Source organism: Lepisma saccharinum, chromosome 26 (assembly GCF_977018435.1).
Source record: "Lepisma saccharinum chromosome 26, izLepSacc3.1, whole genome shotgun sequence".
NCBI classification, from domain to species: domain Eukaryota; kingdom Metazoa; phylum Arthropoda; class Insecta; order Zygentoma; family Lepismatidae; genus Lepisma; species Lepisma saccharinum.
In genome coordinates, this window is record NC_139254.1 from 42,703,344 (window position 1) to 42,721,499 (window position 18,156).

Consider the following 18,156-nt stretch of genomic DNA (forward strand, 5'->3'; position numbering starts at 1 on the left):
TTACTCTGAAGGAATGATGCCTTCGCTTTATTTCAGCATTAACAAACATCCATTCCCAGGCCAGGATTTGAACCCGGAACCTCTGGCGTCGTAGTGCGATGCGATAACCACTCCGCCACGGGGAGCCGGCTCGCTGTGACTTATTTATAATGAAATACTGAAACCCTATGTTATAATACGAGTATTTACTTTTCGATTGAAACAATATTGATATAAAAACTTTTGACAACTTAGATGCCTAACAATATACAGAAGTATATATATTTTTTGAGAAACTGTTCTGTGTTTTCTTGATAATAAAGTTTATTATATAATCACATATATTTACACCTTATATGTATATATCGTCACATGAATAGCAATGACTAACATATCTGTACTTCATTCATTAAAAATACACATATTTTTTCATCTCATGATAAAAGTAAATATGCAGATTTAAGAGGTGAATTTTCACCACCTCAGAGTGTCGAACTTCTTCTAATAATTTATCCAGTTTCCTATGCGAATCCCGATGATGCTTCCTCTGAAAGAAACAGGCAGAAATAATATAAGGTACAGTTCGTAAAGCAATGTTACCTGTACTGTGAGCCAGAACCATTGAATAAACTTTATACTTTCTTGACTGAAATATCATGAAAATTACATTACCGTGATGTAAGAATCTTTGACACACATTACTACTTTACATACGCTATTTTGGACTATAAACGTGATGAGTTACTTCGCCATTTTCCGATTAAAATTCAAATGTTTAATTGCAACTATCGTGGTATCTTTAAACTGTGGTCATTTCTAAAATACAAAATGAAAACTTGATAATTTTTACGCAACGCCTTTAAAAATATTGTGGTGGTTAAATATTGTTCTTTAAGTAACTAAAATATAATAATATTATTGTTGGAATTTTTACTGAGAGTGTAAGAAAATACTACTGAAGGCTATGAATACTTAATTTCATTCAAATTATTTAATATTTTCTCTTCTTATACAGAAACATACCAAACATGAACAAGAAATGTAAAAACTACGTTTATTTGCTAATTTCATTTTCGTTACAGCTTACTGGAGGCTAATTTCCAAATGACTATTAATAACAATTTATGACTTATTGTATTCTCGCTCAACCCTTGCCACGATATTTCTAAAAGTCAGTTCTCAATGTCCCATTGTTCCTAGTTTCCAGTTTTAATATATAGTCTATATTTTGTAGGTACACCTAATCATACTAGCCTCCCTGACGGCGCAGTGGTAGCGTCGTCGCCTTGCAATCAAGGGGTCTGGGTTCGATACCCGTTGGAGGCACATAGTGGTTCGAATTCCACTTTAAACTGTTGGTCCAATACCGATTAGCCTTTCTGTGCATAAAGTGTACTTAAAACAACAAATGAACCAATCAAACAAACCTAATCATACTAAGCAAAATTTGCGATGCCGATCTATGGTATGTTGTTACATACATATCTATGTTATGGTATGTATACAATACCAAACTGTGATCGTACAGACAGCGTTCGTTACCTATAGGCATATACGTATATCTGGCCTATAAAGAACACTAAAAATGCACACCAACATTGCATATGTTACAGTTTTGAATACTCTTAATACCAGTGGTCCGAAGTGGCACGTTATTTGAAGCAAAAAAATTATTTGTATGTAGCTGTACTGTCGGTACATATTTCAAATTGTTGTTGGAGCTGTAGCTTTTCTATAAATTTCTTGCAGCGAAAATTACGTTGCAGCCGAATTTCTTCTCGGCGTTTTTAGGTTAACTGTTGTACGCGGCAAGAGTGTAAATTGTCAACAATAAAGCTTACGTGTTGAGGACTTTCATAAATAACAAGTACATATATTACAAGATAATGGCAATCCAGATGATTATTATCCTCTACGTCACAGTCCCCCCTTATAGATATCAATATGTAATATAATTAGTATCTTAATAATTATGATATCCATATAATCAATTGACATAGATCAACATCATTCGGTCACATTGTAAGTCATATGTGTACCAAGTTTGGTCATCGTGAATGGCACCAATTAGCTTAGCGACTCCAAAAATTATGGATTCGACACTTACATTGGTCATTTTTGACATTTTAATTTTCATCCCCTTTCACCTCCCATCGCGATAGATGATGAACTTGAAGTGGAACGGCATTGGGAGTGTCACTATTCATCTTAGATACCCCGTAGACTATGGATTCCACATTAATATCGGTCGTTTTCGATTATTTTTAAAAGTCACCCCACCAGGGGTGCCAGGGGTGTCTTACCCCCACAGTATTTCTTTCGATATTGCAAGTGATACGGGTTCCAAGTTTGATTGAAATCGCTCCAGACGTTCGAGAGTTATGCTGGAACAAACATACACACATACATCCATTTTTTTTAAATATTAGATTTATCAAGATTTGTTTCACAAACTATTTCACATATCAAGATATTTTCTAGAAACCAATGAGAGAATATATATCTTCTACATTCAATGTTAGGGTTTTGTACTTTAGTTACTGTGTTCATAAAGGTAAAAAAAAGGTAAAGTGCTCCCCTGTGCATAGCACCACGCCATGAAGGCGTATAGGGGGTGTGGGGGTAACGCCCCACACTTTCTTGATCCGGTCGTGAGTTGGGGTGATGTGATCAGCATCACACCCCTGACCGCCTTTACCCCCCAGGGTTTCCCCCAGGTACCCATGTTATTCGACGCTGGGTGGGCGCTGGGGCCGCTTCCATCGTTAGAAAAGTTCCCGGATTTGAACCGGCCGGGGATCGAACCCGGGACCTATAGCATGGTAGTCAGACGCGTTACCGACTTTTTTTTTTTTTTTTTTTTTTTAAGGAAAGCCCCCTAAGCGGAAGCTTCCCCCATCACATTCACTCATATCATTTCATTCACATTTCTATTTCAGGACTTTTTCAGGACAGACAATCACAAATACCCATGCCTTACCCGGGACTCGAACCCGGAACCCCTGGCGTTGTAGCGCGCTCTGCTAACCACTTCCCCACGGAGGTCGACAACTGAGCCACCGCGGCAATAGTTACTGTGTTCATAATAAACATATTATATACATAAATAAATAAAAAAAATATTTCAACATTTTCAAATAGCAATGTATTATTGTTATTATTATTTTGTAATCAGTGGACGGAACATATACATTTGAGAATCGGGGGGTGGGAAGACCGTGCTAGACACAGTTCCCGTTCATTGCTTCGACCCTCTAGTAAGGAAAACTTTTCGTTCTCACAACACACACTTCAGCTACAGCTCTCCGACCAGTTAGCGGGGGAAAGATTTCTCTCCTCGCTTGCCAGTTTTTACTTTTGTTTGTGCATCGAAATAGTATATAGCCTGAATGGCAGACTTAGTGCATCAGTCTGAATGAACTTGTTTTCTTTCGTGAACGACGTCGGCCATGTGCGGCCCACGATCGTCAGTTGTTCAGAAACGGTGTCCACTTGGTAAGTAACGTTCACTTGTTAAGAATGTGAGCGTGTGCTAGGCTGAGATCTCTTGTAAGTATATTCGCAAAATGAATTAAATTTCTTGTGTTACATCGATGCGTGTTCTGATTCTTTCATATGTTACAATCATACTAATAACTTGGCTTGTGATCCAAGACCGATGTTGAAAGAACGTAATTGTCTTTGAACATCGGCCGAACTCAGGGCCGTAACTTCAAAAACATTGCTTCACCCATGTTGGTATATCTTGGTACATTTATCTTTCAGGTTTTTTTTCTTCAGTTCTATTAATTAACAAACATCCATGCCTGGTATAAACTTGATTCGAACCCGGTTTGAACCCCTCTTTTGTTTATAAATAGCAGTATCCCGAACAGGGACTTGCTTACAACACAGGTTGTATAGTGATTGTTTACTGTACAGCTGCATCCTAAACGTACTAAACATTTCTAAATTCAATCGCCATCCTTATGCTTATATGGTATATTACCTTTTAGTGCGTCCTCTCTTGCAAGGATAATACTTTTCCATTCATCGAAGTCGAAGTCAGGTTTTCTTCCACCATATTTTCGAGGTAGAATGTCTGCGCTGATATGTTTGTGTAATGAAGGGTAATCATATCCATGGATATACACCTTCGAAAAGAAATATAAGGGATATTATAAGCAAATGCCTCATCAGGCCTGGAAAATTTGAATCCATGAAGCTGATCGCACGGTAGGTTAGTATTGTTAATTACCCCTCGGATAAAGCCACAGAAATCACTATGTTAGCATCAAATATGCACAGAATGACCAAACTGGTGCTTACATTAAAAGTATTAGTATATTTTAACTAGTAATTAATTTTATATCACAGAACTGTAATGAGTCATTCCATGCCAAATCAACACAGATATGTGCAATTTTTAACCTGACAATCTCCGATTTTCATGAAATTTCTGGAGTTGAAACTATGCATAGAACTTAGTAACTATGAAAATTTTTAGTCTCGTACGTCTTGTAATTGTTAAATTATTCAAGGTCAAAGTTTTCAGAAATTGCCCTTTTTGAGCCCGCTTAGCTATACTAAATGTGCTGTAACTCCGCAACTATTTTGCCTAGGAAGCTCAAATAAAGCTTATTGTACGGGGAATTGAATAAGCTTTCCAGTGATATATAACAAGCCTACCTTTGGATAAAAATATAATTTTGTAACGTGACCTTGACTTTTGACCTTGAATATCTCAAAACATGTCATCACCAAAAATCGTGAAAAAAATATATTTGGTCCCTCATACCATACTCTAAAACATACCAAAAAATCATTCTGGGACTGCAATGGGATCAGAAGATACAAAATAATATGTGTAACTATGTGACCCATTACATGAACTATGAAGAGTCAAATGTCCCTTAACACCCTCTACAAAATGTAAAGGAATTATCCTGGGTATAATTGGTCATGAAAGAAATAGGTTAGGCACAGGGAGATCCCTAGCCGTGTGTGTCAAGCGCAGATCCGGCATATTGTTGACCGCCATATTGAATTCAACGCAAAAATTTTAAAGGAAAGGGGGTGATGTAATATATCAAATGAGGCTAGAATTTCACAAGAAATGAAGTGACGAAGGTTTATCCAACATATATTTAACCAGCAAAAATTTATTACTGCATGCTTGTAACCATTTTCTCCTTTTCGAGGTGTTGAAAACAAAGCATTGGAATTCTCCTAACGTGTTAGGAACTCATCGAGATCACGCTGACATCTTGGGAGAGAAAAAGAAGTATACGCACCATTGCATATGATTTTAATCAGCTACATTCACCAAATAGTTGAATAGTGAAGAATATTGGGAAAAGTATCTCAAACAAACACTTCCTTTGGAATGAAAAAAATTTCATTGACGAGGCTAATTTTTATGTTCACGGTGAAGTTAATAAAAATAATATGCAATACCTGTGATTTGCTCAGTCGAATGGTTGTTGCTGGTAAGCTAATTATGTGGTATAATGTATGGCGAACGGAAATGGTTGGTCCATATTCAACAACGGAACCTTAAATGGTGAGGGCTTCTTGGATTTGTAAAGTGAACAGGTTTTTTCACCCTTGCTTACGGAATATGGCACTTTTCGAGAGTTTTGAAACAGGACAGAGTGTGACCACACTATGTGGACATTTTTGCAATTTCTTCATGGTAATTTTCTAGGTAGATTGATGGGCACACGGGGATCTATTAAAAGGCCTGCACATTCCCCAGATCTAACATCTTAGGAAGACTTTTACCTTCAGAAACATTTGAAGAGAATGGTGCATGCACTAGAAGTCCCTGATATTGACCATCTCAAAGAAGGCATAGTTGCTGCTTGCGATGTTGTTGCACATGCTACATTACCAAATGTTCTATGCGAGTGTGAGAGACGTCAACGAGTGTGCTCACAGGAACATTGACAACATTATAATGTGCATATATCGTAAGTGAAAGATATGTGTATAACGTTTTGCTGGCGTAAGATACTTTGGAAAATCCTTCGTCACTTCATTTCTTGTGAAATTCTAGCCTCAGTTGATATATCACATCACCCCCTTTCCTTTGAAATTTTTGCGTTGAATTCAATATGGCGGTCAACAATATGACGGACCTGCGCTTGACACACACAGCTAGTGATCTCCCTGTGCCTAACCTATTTATTTTATGACGAATTATACCCAGGATAACTCCTTCACATTTTGTAGGGAGTGTTAAGGGACATTTGACTCTTCATAGTTCATGTAATGGGGCTTTTATCAGTCACATAGTTACACATATTATTTTGTATCTTCTGATCCCATTGCAGTCCCAGAATGATTTTTTTGATATGTTTTATAGTATGGAATGAGGGACCAAATATATTTTTTTCACGACTTTTGGTGAAAAAGTCGTGAAAAAAATGATGACATGTTTTGAGATATTCAAGGTCAAAAGTCAAGGTCACGTTACAAAATTATATTTTTATCCAAAGGTAGGCTTGTTATATACCACTGGAAAGCTTGTTCAATTTTATGTACAATAAGCTTTATTTGAGCTTCCTAGGCAAAATAGTTGCGGAGTTACAGCACATTTAGTATAGCTAAGCGGGCTCAAAAAGGGCAATTTCTGAAAACTTTGACCTTGAATAATTTAACAATTACAAGACGCACGAGACTAAAAATTTTCATAGTTACTAAGTTCCATGCATAGTTTCAACTCCCCAAATTCCATGAAAATCGGAGATGGTCAGGTCAAAGGCTGTGTTGATTTCGCATGGAATGACTCTAATGTAAAATAATAACACCAGCAATTTTAAATTAGGCTAAAATATTTTTATAATATTACTTCAAGAGTATTGCATGAATCCGGAACAAAAATGCACCATCGATGTAAAATGCATTTTAATATTTGAAAGTAGTAAAAGATAGTCAGTAGACTTTCATTCCAAGTCACAAAAAATGTTTTAATTTCATGTTATTGTTACGAAAATTTACAACCCATGCCATAGTGATGTAAGTTGAAGCTTGAGACAAAAATAAATTAATGTAGAAATAATTGCAACACACAGGACCACATTTATATATTTAGAAACCGCGTGTAATACGATATATAGTGCGGACCTCTTATAACTTGAAATGCAGATATCAAGTTTAATTTAATGCAGTTGACAAACATGTGTACGTGTCATTACTATGTGTGTGTGGGGTTACTGATTCATTGATCTATGCCGAAACCTCGTTTTTCACTATAACTACTAGGTTACACAATTTTCAGACTTGTTTTCATATTGGGACAGTATCCAGTGCACATGGGTGTCGGGAAAGGGGTCGAAAGGAACACCCCTGGAAATTGACATAATTCATTTAAAGATACAAGATAGCCGTAAGTTGTTTACTCTTATAGTTAAGAACAGAAATTAAGTTAATTTAGTAAGTATTCGAACAGAAATATCAAAGTAAAAATGCATTGGATCGAAAAAATTGAGTGAAAAGTATAGGCAAAAGGTTATATACTACCATTTCATCCTAAGAACCAATGGCTCCACAATTTTCAAAATTCTAAGAATTACAATGTAGGTGAGAAGTCACAGAACAAACTTTATGGAAAAAAAAAGTTCTCCAAAGCCTCTTCTTGAACGCGACGTGCAAAAGTTAAAATAAAAATATATTTCAGATACTAACTATATAAGATGCAAAATAAATAATATTAAATAGTTGTACTGGTATTGATTCGTTTGCTGAATCGACTCCCCCCATTTATATAATAATAATAATAAATTATTATTTCGAATAAAATTAATTTTTCACTTTTTACAATATTTATTGTTGTAAAGTAAAAGAAAAAGTAAAGTGCTCCCCTGTGCATTTCACCACGCCATGAAGGCGTATAGGGGGTATGGGGTTAGGGCTCCACACTTTCTTCATCTCGGCCGAGCTGGAGGTGATCTGATCATCAACACGCCCCTGGCCGCCTTTACCCACTAGTTTTCTTCAGGTACCCACTTTATACGACGCGGGATGGGCGCCGGAGCCGCTTGAACAGGTTGAAAAAGTTCCGGTTCTAACCCGCCGGGAATCGAACCCGGGTCTCTATTGTATAATAACATTTATAACTGTGGTAATAATACTTATTATTTTTTTACTATTCAACTTTTTGTCATTTGCCCGACCTACCCCTCCCCCCTGCAAAAATTTCTGGCGACGCCCATGCCAGTGCATTTGTTATTGAGGTACCCAACGTTACACCGTACTTGTATATTTTTATGGGTGAGAATGAAAACTAATGTACTATTATTTTTACGAAATCAAGAAGACTTGAATATGTCACAAATGGGAGAGGATAGAAGAATTTACAGGATTCTTGTTGGGAAACCTGATGGTAAGAGGAAGGCCAAGGCGAATATTGAGGGATAACGTTGAGATGGAGCTAAAGGAAAATATTGGATTGATCTTGCCCAGGATAGGGACATGTGGAAGGCCTGTGTTGCTGCAGCCGTTTACGAAGGCTAGAGGCATTAGAGTGTACGAGAGAATTGTGTGTAACTGCATGGACGATCATTTATGAACATACCACAAAATTTTGAGTAATTCTTACATGGGTAAGATAGATATTGGCATCGTGTTTACATATCATCATAAGAAAAGACAGAAAAATAGAGATGAAAGAAACTGTGGAGAATGAGAGGAAGGAAAACAATTAATGAACCAGAGAGGGAGAGAGAGAGAGAGAGAGAGAGAGAAGCAAGGAGAAGGGAAACATAAGTCAGAATCAGATAAGATAGGAGAACTAAAAGAAAGAAGACAACACACACACAGGCACATTGTGCGAAATGAAAAGACACCACAGGGGAGAAAAGGATTACAGGTACTCCCATTGGACTGGGATTGTTTGCTCTTAGTGTCCTGTTAGTACTAAGAAAATGTAAATTAATATTACTAGAACTTGAGTCAATCTAAATTTTCTCTTACCGAAGGGAATTTGTGAACGTTGACTGGAAATTTAATTCTGTAATAAATATAAGTTAAATTATTTGCCACCTGATACTTTGAATGTTATAGAGGAACGGACCGAGGAAATAATTGTATACATAATCTAATAACTGAATATAATTTCAGTAATAGTAACTGAATCCACATGTGTTTTGTTTCAATTTTATGTTCTTTAACAAAAGTCTTTAACATTTCCTATTTTATTTTACTGTTCAAAGTTTTATGTCTTTCTTGTACTTGTCAAACCTTTGGTATTTTACACTTATGTTCATTTTATTTGTTCATTTTCTTATTTTACTTTGTGACATTTGATTATGACTGCTTGGGTAAAAGTGCTGTACTTTGGAATTTTCTGTAAGCCTTACTATATATGTATATATAGACCAGCAGATTACCCGGCGTTGCCCAGGTATTTATTTATACCAATCTTCTATTGGACAAAAACATAATGAATTCTATCATATAGTGTAAAATGAACTTGCAGTTGAACGGCATTGGGAGTGTCACTATTCATCTTAGTGACCCCGAAAACTATGGATTCCACACTAATATCGGTCGTTTTACATGTAAGCCCCTTCCTACCCCTGGGGGTACCAGAGGTGTATTGGAGCTGAACGGCTTTGGGAGTGTCACTATTCACCTTAGCGACCCCGAAAGTATGTATTCCACACTAACATCGGTCGTTTTCGATTATTTTTACATATCACCCCTTCGCACCCCTACTGGTACCAGAGGTGTATTTGAGTTGAACGCCATTGGGAGTGTCATTATTTATCTTAGCGACCCCAAAAACTATGGAGTCCACACTAATATCAGTCATTTTTTTATGATTTTACATGTCACCCCCTTCCCACCCCCCTAGGGGTGCCAGGGGTGTCTTAACCCCACAGTATTTCTCTCCAGATTGCAAGTGTTATGTGCACCAAGTTTGGTTGAAATCGCTCCAGTCGTGTTCGTGAGTTATGCCGGAACAAACATACATACATACATACATTTATATATATATATATATATATATATATATATATATGTATGTATGTATACAGGGTGATTGGTAATTCGACCTTTTCCTAGAAAGGGGTAATACTATGGCACATTTGCAACAAATTTGACCCTATGCACCGGGAGTTGGAAATCAATGGATTTCGAGTTATTGCAGTTTGTATACTCTCGTGACATATTGGGACTTGCGACCAAAAAACTACTACACCCTGGACACTTAATCGACACGTTGCTAACAGCTGACGAATGAGTGACTACTAGGGAAAACATTCATGCCCAAAATTCCTATACCCACACAAAGAAACAGTCATTGGAGCACACGTCATGAAGAAATTTGGAAATTACCGTTTAAATCGAAGAGGATTAATTAAAAAAATTGGTACCACACTTAGCGTAAAAATTACGGAAAAAACTTCCTCGATTCATAAGCTCTCCAAAAAGATACAAATGTTGTCAACTGGCACACGGGTTGGGGGAAAATTCTGAATAAAAAGCGGAGAAGGCGCGTTGTAAACCTCTTTTGTAAAGTGAAAAGAAGTTTTCGGTTATGAGAAATAAAGGAATGAAAATGAGTGAAATAATAATGTTATTTACCATTCTCATGATTCCAGGTTGTCAGAATTAACTGTTACAAAAACTACAAATCCTGTTAAAATTGCCTCCCCCGGTACCGGAAAACCCCAGTAGTCACTCATCCGTCAGCTGTTAGCAACGTGTCGATTAAGTGTCCAGGGTGTAGTAGTATTTTGGTCGCAAGTCCCAATATGTCACGAAAATCTACAAACTGCAATAACACTCGAAACCCATTGATTTCTGACCCCCGGTGCATAGGGTCAAATTTGTTGCAAATGTGCTCTAGTATCACCCCTTTCCAGGAATAGGTCGAATTACCAATCACCCTGAATATATATATATATATATATATATATATATATATATATATATATATATATATATAGATAGATAGATAGATAGATAATTGGATATTTATGCCAGCCATTCTTTCCAATATAATTTTACCGACTTTGAATATATGTACAACGTACATATCCACCCATCTTCTCATGATACATTTGCCTTGCACAAGCTGCACTCATATTACCATGTATGAAATAATATCCACTTCGTAGCTTGTTAGGTAGGGGATGTGGGAATAATTCATGCATTCTTTCTTCGAAAATATGAAACCTTTCTTGTGGCGAGAAATATGTCACCCGTTTTAGCTTATTATCCATACTATCTTTGGTTTTGTTTAGATATATCTAACTGCCAGAACATGCTCCCTGTTCCCTTGTTTAGGCATCTCTGGGCGCTATCTTTCTCAAGATTGAACATAAGAGCTAAGTAATAACAGTGCTTTGTATAATGTAGTCAATTTCCTTGAAGTTTGCTCCCGAGAATGTATTTGCATGCCAACAGTCGAGTAAGTTCATTTAGGAGTGAAAGAAATGAGAAAATAATTCTCCAAATTCGGACATTTGAAAACATGACGTTTTGATCGTCCGTTGTCATCGTGCAACTAGAATTTGCGTGCAATTTAAAATGAGCTGTAGCTATACTGCATGAGGAAACTATGCTACTACGTCCATAACTATGATAGAACTATTATTTACGTTGACCTCTTTAACATCACACTTTCAAGATTTGGAACATCCAACCATGGATTAGCTTTTTACCAATCTCTTCTTCAAGTGAAGCAGAATAGGAAGTAGAAGATTCGCCGTTCATGAAGTCTGAAGTTAATCTCGACGTCTTCCTCTGATAATCATCAATATTAGATTTACATAGCAGATTGTCAAGAGAGGAGTGAAGTTGAAGGACGAGTAGTGTGCAATGAAAAGACAATTAACTTCCAGTTTGCCGTAACAGCAGATGCTGTTGAATCTTGACTTCTCATTTATTTGATCAGGTAGAGAAGATGGTTTTGGAATTCTAATATCCTAACTTTCTTGTAGCCGGAATCGTGTGCTGTAACAAAATAAGCCTTTCACCTGTCATTATCCCGGACATGATCAATCCCATCTTTACAGTGCTATCCTTGCCAATTTGTATTATTGTATTATTATAAGTGTACTACTTTCAGCTGGTGGTGAGAATTTCATGAAATACACTAGAAGCTTAGGAATGTTAGATTGATTGCCTTGGTATTTCCACGATGTTTCTTCTTATGCTACCCATTGAAGAGTGTTTTCCAGGAGGAAAAGGAAACCGCTCCAGAAAACTGTCCCTTGAGACACTTAGGCAACCTACTTGTAATATCTGGGTATAATTCGTCACCAACGAATACATTTTAAGATTTTGATTTTCAATTCAACTTAATTTTTCCCTTCTCGGTGTTGTACTACATGAAAGTTATCTAAACAATGACTGATTATGAGAACAAGGAATGGGAGTAGATTTCGTGCTTATATTCACTCATTTGGAAATGCGAAGCTATGAATCAGAGGCAATTTTACCTCATGCACCAGTCATAATTACGACCTTACAAGTAGCTAATTTTTAAGATCAAAAACGCTAAAATAATGGTTGTGCCAAAAGTACAAAAGATGTGAAGTACTTTGTTCTATCTTAACGTGTTTCAACTTGTATTTTTCTACATAGTAAGCTATTATTGTAGTCAGTGGCATAGCAAGGGGTGGGAGAAATGGGCGACCTCCCTGGGCCTCGTGCCCGGAGGGGCTTCGCGTCCCATGAGGTCGATACGAAAACTGTCAAAAATAGAAGTGAGATAAAAAGATGGAAAAGGCAAAATTTTGTGGGCAAAAAATTAAAACATTATGTTTTTATCTGGCTTTCAAATTCTAGTTAGTTTTACCCATACATTCTTTTCTTGGATAAAAAGCACTCCCGATTTTAGTATATTAACACTAAAGTACCTCCAACAGCCACGAAGCAAGTTTAAGGTATTTAAATGCTTGCGTTGTTTTTAACTCAAAATGGGTATGGATAATACGAGGGCATGCTGAAAAGTTCGTAGCCCGACGTAGAGGGAATGCACTTGGAATTATGAAACTTCATAGTTACTCAATATACTCTCCTCGAAGCTCAATGCACTTTCTGGCCCGATGCTCCAACTTTTGCAAACCAGTTTAAAAAATGCTGAAATTTGCTCCTCGCACCAATGCTCTGTGGCAGCAATCACCGCCTGATCTGAGGCAAAATGTCGTCCCTGCAGGTGTCTTTTGAGCTGAGAAAACAAAAAGTAGTCCGATGGAGCCAGTTCAGGGAATAGGGTGGATGATCAAAACACTGAAAGCCCAGGTCTCGCAATTTCTGCTGTGTTGCTGCTGCTCGATGGACAGGGGCATTGTCATGAGGTGATTACTGCCACAGAGCATTGGTGCGAGTAGCAAATTTAAGTATTTTTTAAAAGTGGCTTCCAAAAGTTGGAGCACCTGGCCAGAAAGTGCATTGAGCTTCGAGGATAGTATGTTGAGTAACTATGAAGTTTCATCATTCCAAGTGCATTCCTTCTACGTCGGACTACGAACTTTTCAGCATCCCCTCGTATTAGCAGTTCGTCCTTCCTTCCCACAGCTTCAGATTTCAGGAGAACAGAGAAATACATTTTAGAGTGAGTGAATTATTAAATCATTTTCGTCAGTAATTTATTATTATTATTATTGAAATGTCATAATTTGCTGACGTATCCCTCAAGATATAGTATCGATTAACATTCAGATTTCAAATGTAATCCTTAAATGTTAGCGAGGCACGCCAGAGAAATTTTCTTTTTGTTGTTATGTTGGTATTCCTGCGAAAATATTCAAGAACGCTTGTGTAATCTTCGTCTGTAATACGCTTTATTAGTAGGTGCAATTAGTTTTTCAAATGAACATTTGTTGGTGCTAATAGTCGACCTTCTGGGATGGGGTATCGCCCTGGTACAGTCATGTTCAAAAAATCTGTCGCATGGATTTTTTCTAAGTCCAACGTCTTACGAAATTATGTTGGTAGCTCTCAAACAAGGAAGTGTTGTGAAATATACGATCCTCCAATCAGAGTGAAGTTCGATTCGGAGGAGCAGGAGGCGTGACTCTCGGTCTTGTCCACAGGAAGTTCAACCAATGCAGCATTTCCAAATATGAGATAACGTCCCCATTGGTTAAATATTGTTTCAATAATGTGAATCGGCAGAAAGATTGCGCAAAAGTTTACTTTGTCGTTTTAATACTTTTAATCGTTTCAAATTAGTATAAAATTGTCCCAATTATAGTTCAAGAGCTTAATATAATGTATTCATGTATGTGTTTGACAATCATATATCACTCATTAGAACAATTTTCACATTGTTTTCACTACGTGAGATGACATTTCATTTACATTTACGATAAAATAGTGGTTTGGGTGTAATAACAGTTTTCATTAATTAATTTAGAGATGCATTTTTATTTGTTGAGTTAATGATCAGGTTAATTCGTTATTTCTCGCGAAAAGAGGGAACCACAGCTGAAAGAAAATACACAACTTGTATTATTGAGGTCAAGAGTTCGTTTTAATATCACTTTTTGCACACATAGGCTAATCACGACTCGGGATACATTTAAATTGGAATCTGAAACATTATGCGACCTGACTGGAACTCGGAAAAGGACACACTGATTACAAGACGTCGATATATTACCACTTGGTCTGGCGAACGCCAATAATAATGATAATGAGGGGTTGTGGGAGTGGGAGAGGGGTGACGGAAAGTAGAAAATAAATAGTATTTTTGGGGGTATTTAATGTTATATTTATACACATACAAACCTAAGAAAATATTTATTTTGATATGTGTGTGGGGGTGGGGAAGGGGGGAAAGAGTGGGACAGAAAGATATTGGGAGAGATGGGACGAAGAGGTGATTGTGGAAAATGTTGTATTTGACGTTCAGTAATAAAAACAATCAAATCAATGATGATTATCTTATAAATACCATATTTAATGTAAATTTGTTTTAAAAATGGGGCGGGGAGCTGTTCATTTTACGTTCAGTGCAGGATAACAAGTGGAGACACATAGTGGTTCGTATCCCACTTTAAACTGTAGGTCCAGGCCCCATTAGCCTATCTGTGTATAACGTGGATTTAGGATTCAGTAGAAAATAACGTCGATCTAGTATTTTGGATTTTAGATGCGTTGAGACCACTAAAATTTCCAATTCTTATAATAAGAAACCTGTCCTCGCATTACCATTTTGAAAGAGAGAGAGATAATTGTATAATCTTTCGTTGTTAGTTTCAAAGAAGACTAATTCAAATAGTAACAATGGGAATGAATAAAGTTTACGAAAAGTTTTTGCCATCGTGAGGATTTGAACCTACCACCATTAGAGTGACAACCCAGTGCGATAACCACTACCCCACGAGTTCGTTCCTTCTTACGGCATGATTATGAGTTAAGACCAATTCGTTCAATATGCATTAGAAATATAATCCCCACCCGCCTCTTTATAAACAACACACCCAAACGCTCCTTTCTAGCAAATGAAATAAAGGTGGTATGAATGTCACAAAACATTTAAGCAAAATCTACTATATTTACCACGCAATCGTTTTACATGGAGAGGCTACAGCTTCGAGAATTGAAGTTGTGACGTGGCTTCTTGTACTTGTAGGGTAGATATTCGTATGGCAAGGTTCCAGCGTGCACTACCCAGTAATTTCCGAGAAAAAACTTCAATTATTTTTATGATGGTAAAGTAGTTCGGTTATAGGCTATCAGTATTACACGCCGAAGATTATAGGTTTGACTTCTATTCGATTACCCGTATTATTATTATTATATATAGCATTTAAGTATTGTATTTAATTAATAATTTAAAGAAATAAAAATGTTATATATTTTTTTAAAAAAATAAGACTCTTTTCTAATGATTTTTCAATGTTATTTTTGAAAATTTTTCAGAATATGTTTTTGAATTTCTCATCATTTTAGTAGGATTTGCATAAAAATGATCCATGTGTCATATTCGACGAAATGTCATGTACAGCGAAAGTTATACATTTTTATTTTAGGGAAAATTATCAAGAAACAAAACAAATAAATACTATTGACATCCTTTTGTGAATAGTATTTATTTTACATTATTTTTTGTTCACCATGCATAGTTGTATTCTTGTAAAAAGCATGAAAAACAATATATTCTCTACATTTCGCAAAGCAAATAATATACGAATTTTCGTAATAAGAAAAATGCAATAAATAATTTTTCGGTTTAATAAGAAATAAAAATCGCAGAGTTAACCGAACGGTGAATCGAACACAGAATTTAACAACCCATAAAATGCCTTGTAGCCTTTGCAATGAAGTGATGTAGATTCAAGTAATAAAATTTCATGCAAAATCGCACGTTATAAGATTGTTCAAATATATTAAATCAATGTGTCCATAAGTTATTATACTGTCAGCCATTTGGCACATCTCGTTACCAAATCTCAGCACATCACCATTCACTAGTTAATCGAATTGAATATTGATTCACTTCACAGTTCAATGTGCAACAATAGTTTCGACTCATATCACGTGAGGTGTAAACTCAATTCAATTCTCTCGTTGTATGTAACTTGTATGTTGAGCTCATGTAGAAATATCAATTATGAGCTCTAAGCTAAATTTGACGCTACAATCGCATGATCAACCCTTGCGTCTAGCTGCCAGACATTCTACGTTCCTGTTTGCTCCAGGTCGCTTCTGAATTTCATTATCATTGTTTTTACCTCTGTTTCATTCTCATCGTCGTTATAAACCTACGTAATTTCTACTGTTTACAGTAGACAGAATCTATTGTTATCAATTGTAGTACTCTACTGTGTCTCTCGGAAATCTACTCAAAATCAATGATTTCCTACTGAACACTTTTAGTAGGCCTAATGTGTAATTACAGTTGAGGAACTACAAGTGAAATATTCCCTTCAGTACTACATGTAATATTGCATGTAGTGTGTTTGAATTTGAATTAAAAATTTTGGGTGCGTCAGCACTTAGGCTATTTTGCACCTGTCACTTTATACAGGGTCCAGCCCCTTACCAGAACTAAAATAACATAACTGTAACGTCGTGTTGTAACTAAAATATTAAAATATTCTGAATTCGGTTAAAAGCTGAGGCTGTAAAGAGGCACTCAGCACCCACAAGGACCAAACACAGGACAACACAGAAAATTATACTGGCCATGGGGTCAGTCGCCAGAACCTCGTTCGTCTGCAAACTGAAGTCCAGGGTGTACTACGTGGAAGCAACGATTGGGTGTACATACTTCGTGGAAGGTCATCTCTTACACCCTTGTAGTGTGTTTAGCTCAGCATGTTAGCTGTAAATATAACTTTTTATTCCTCCTCACTAACAATTTGTTTTTTATATCTATTTAAAATTTAAACCAACCTCACTTCCATGTAGTACACCCTGAACTGCATTTTGCAGACTAACGAGGCTCTGGTGACTGGACCTACTGTTAGTATAATCTTTGTAGGACTGTGTGTGTGTTGTCCTTGTTTGTGCTGACTGTCTGTCGCTTTACAGGCTCAGCTTTTAACCCAGGTAAGGATATTTTAGTTTTCAGACGCGCTTTTATTTTTGTCATGATAAGGGGCTGGACCCCGTATAGCGTGACGGGTGTAAAATACCCTAAGTTTTCAGGCACACAAATTGTAATTCAAATTTAAAAAATCTTAACATAGATGTTTCAAAACACCTATTGATCTACTGAAACCAGTACAGTAGAGAAACTGCAAGTGAAATTAATTTATTCAGTATAGTGTATAATATGTTAAGTTTAATATTTTGGCTGTAAATATTAATTTCATACCCCCTTATTATTTTTTTGTATTTATATCTTTTTTGAAAATCTGAACACAGTAGATGTTTCAAAACACCTATTGATCTACTGAAAACAGTAGACAAAAGTTTCATTGGAGTAAGTAGAAAAGAGTCATGAAATAATACCCAAAGAAGTCAACCATTATGAATTAATGTTACATACTTTTTTTTATTTCACTTTCCAAAACCTAGGAGCTCGAAATAATACATGGCATGCGATTTAGTAGACAGTCTGCTTTTCTGAGATTGATTCGTCGTGCCCAGTCGGGGATTACTACCGTTCAAGGTAAAAGGGGAAGGGGAATAAATCCACCACAGTACCATGACGTATGAAGTAACATGTTCCCAGGCATCCAATACAACAGGTAAGGGTTCACCTAACCTTGGAAGTGTGGGAAA

General features: G+C 36.5%; 1 protein-coding gene across 1 annotated transcript in view; it reads right to left on the reverse strand.

Annotated features, from left to right (window-relative positions):
• Positions 1-3,932: 3,932 nt before the first annotated feature.
• Positions 3,933-18,156, reverse strand: part of LOC145979638 (clavesin-1-like) — a 102,284-nt gene continuing 88,060 nt past the window's right edge. Inside the window, exon 8 of the mRNA XM_083112603.1 lies at positions 3,933-4,112. Within this exon, the coding sequence (XP_082968729.1) occupies positions 3,933-4,112 (180 nt within the window). The remainder of the gene's footprint in view (positions 4,113-18,156) is intronic.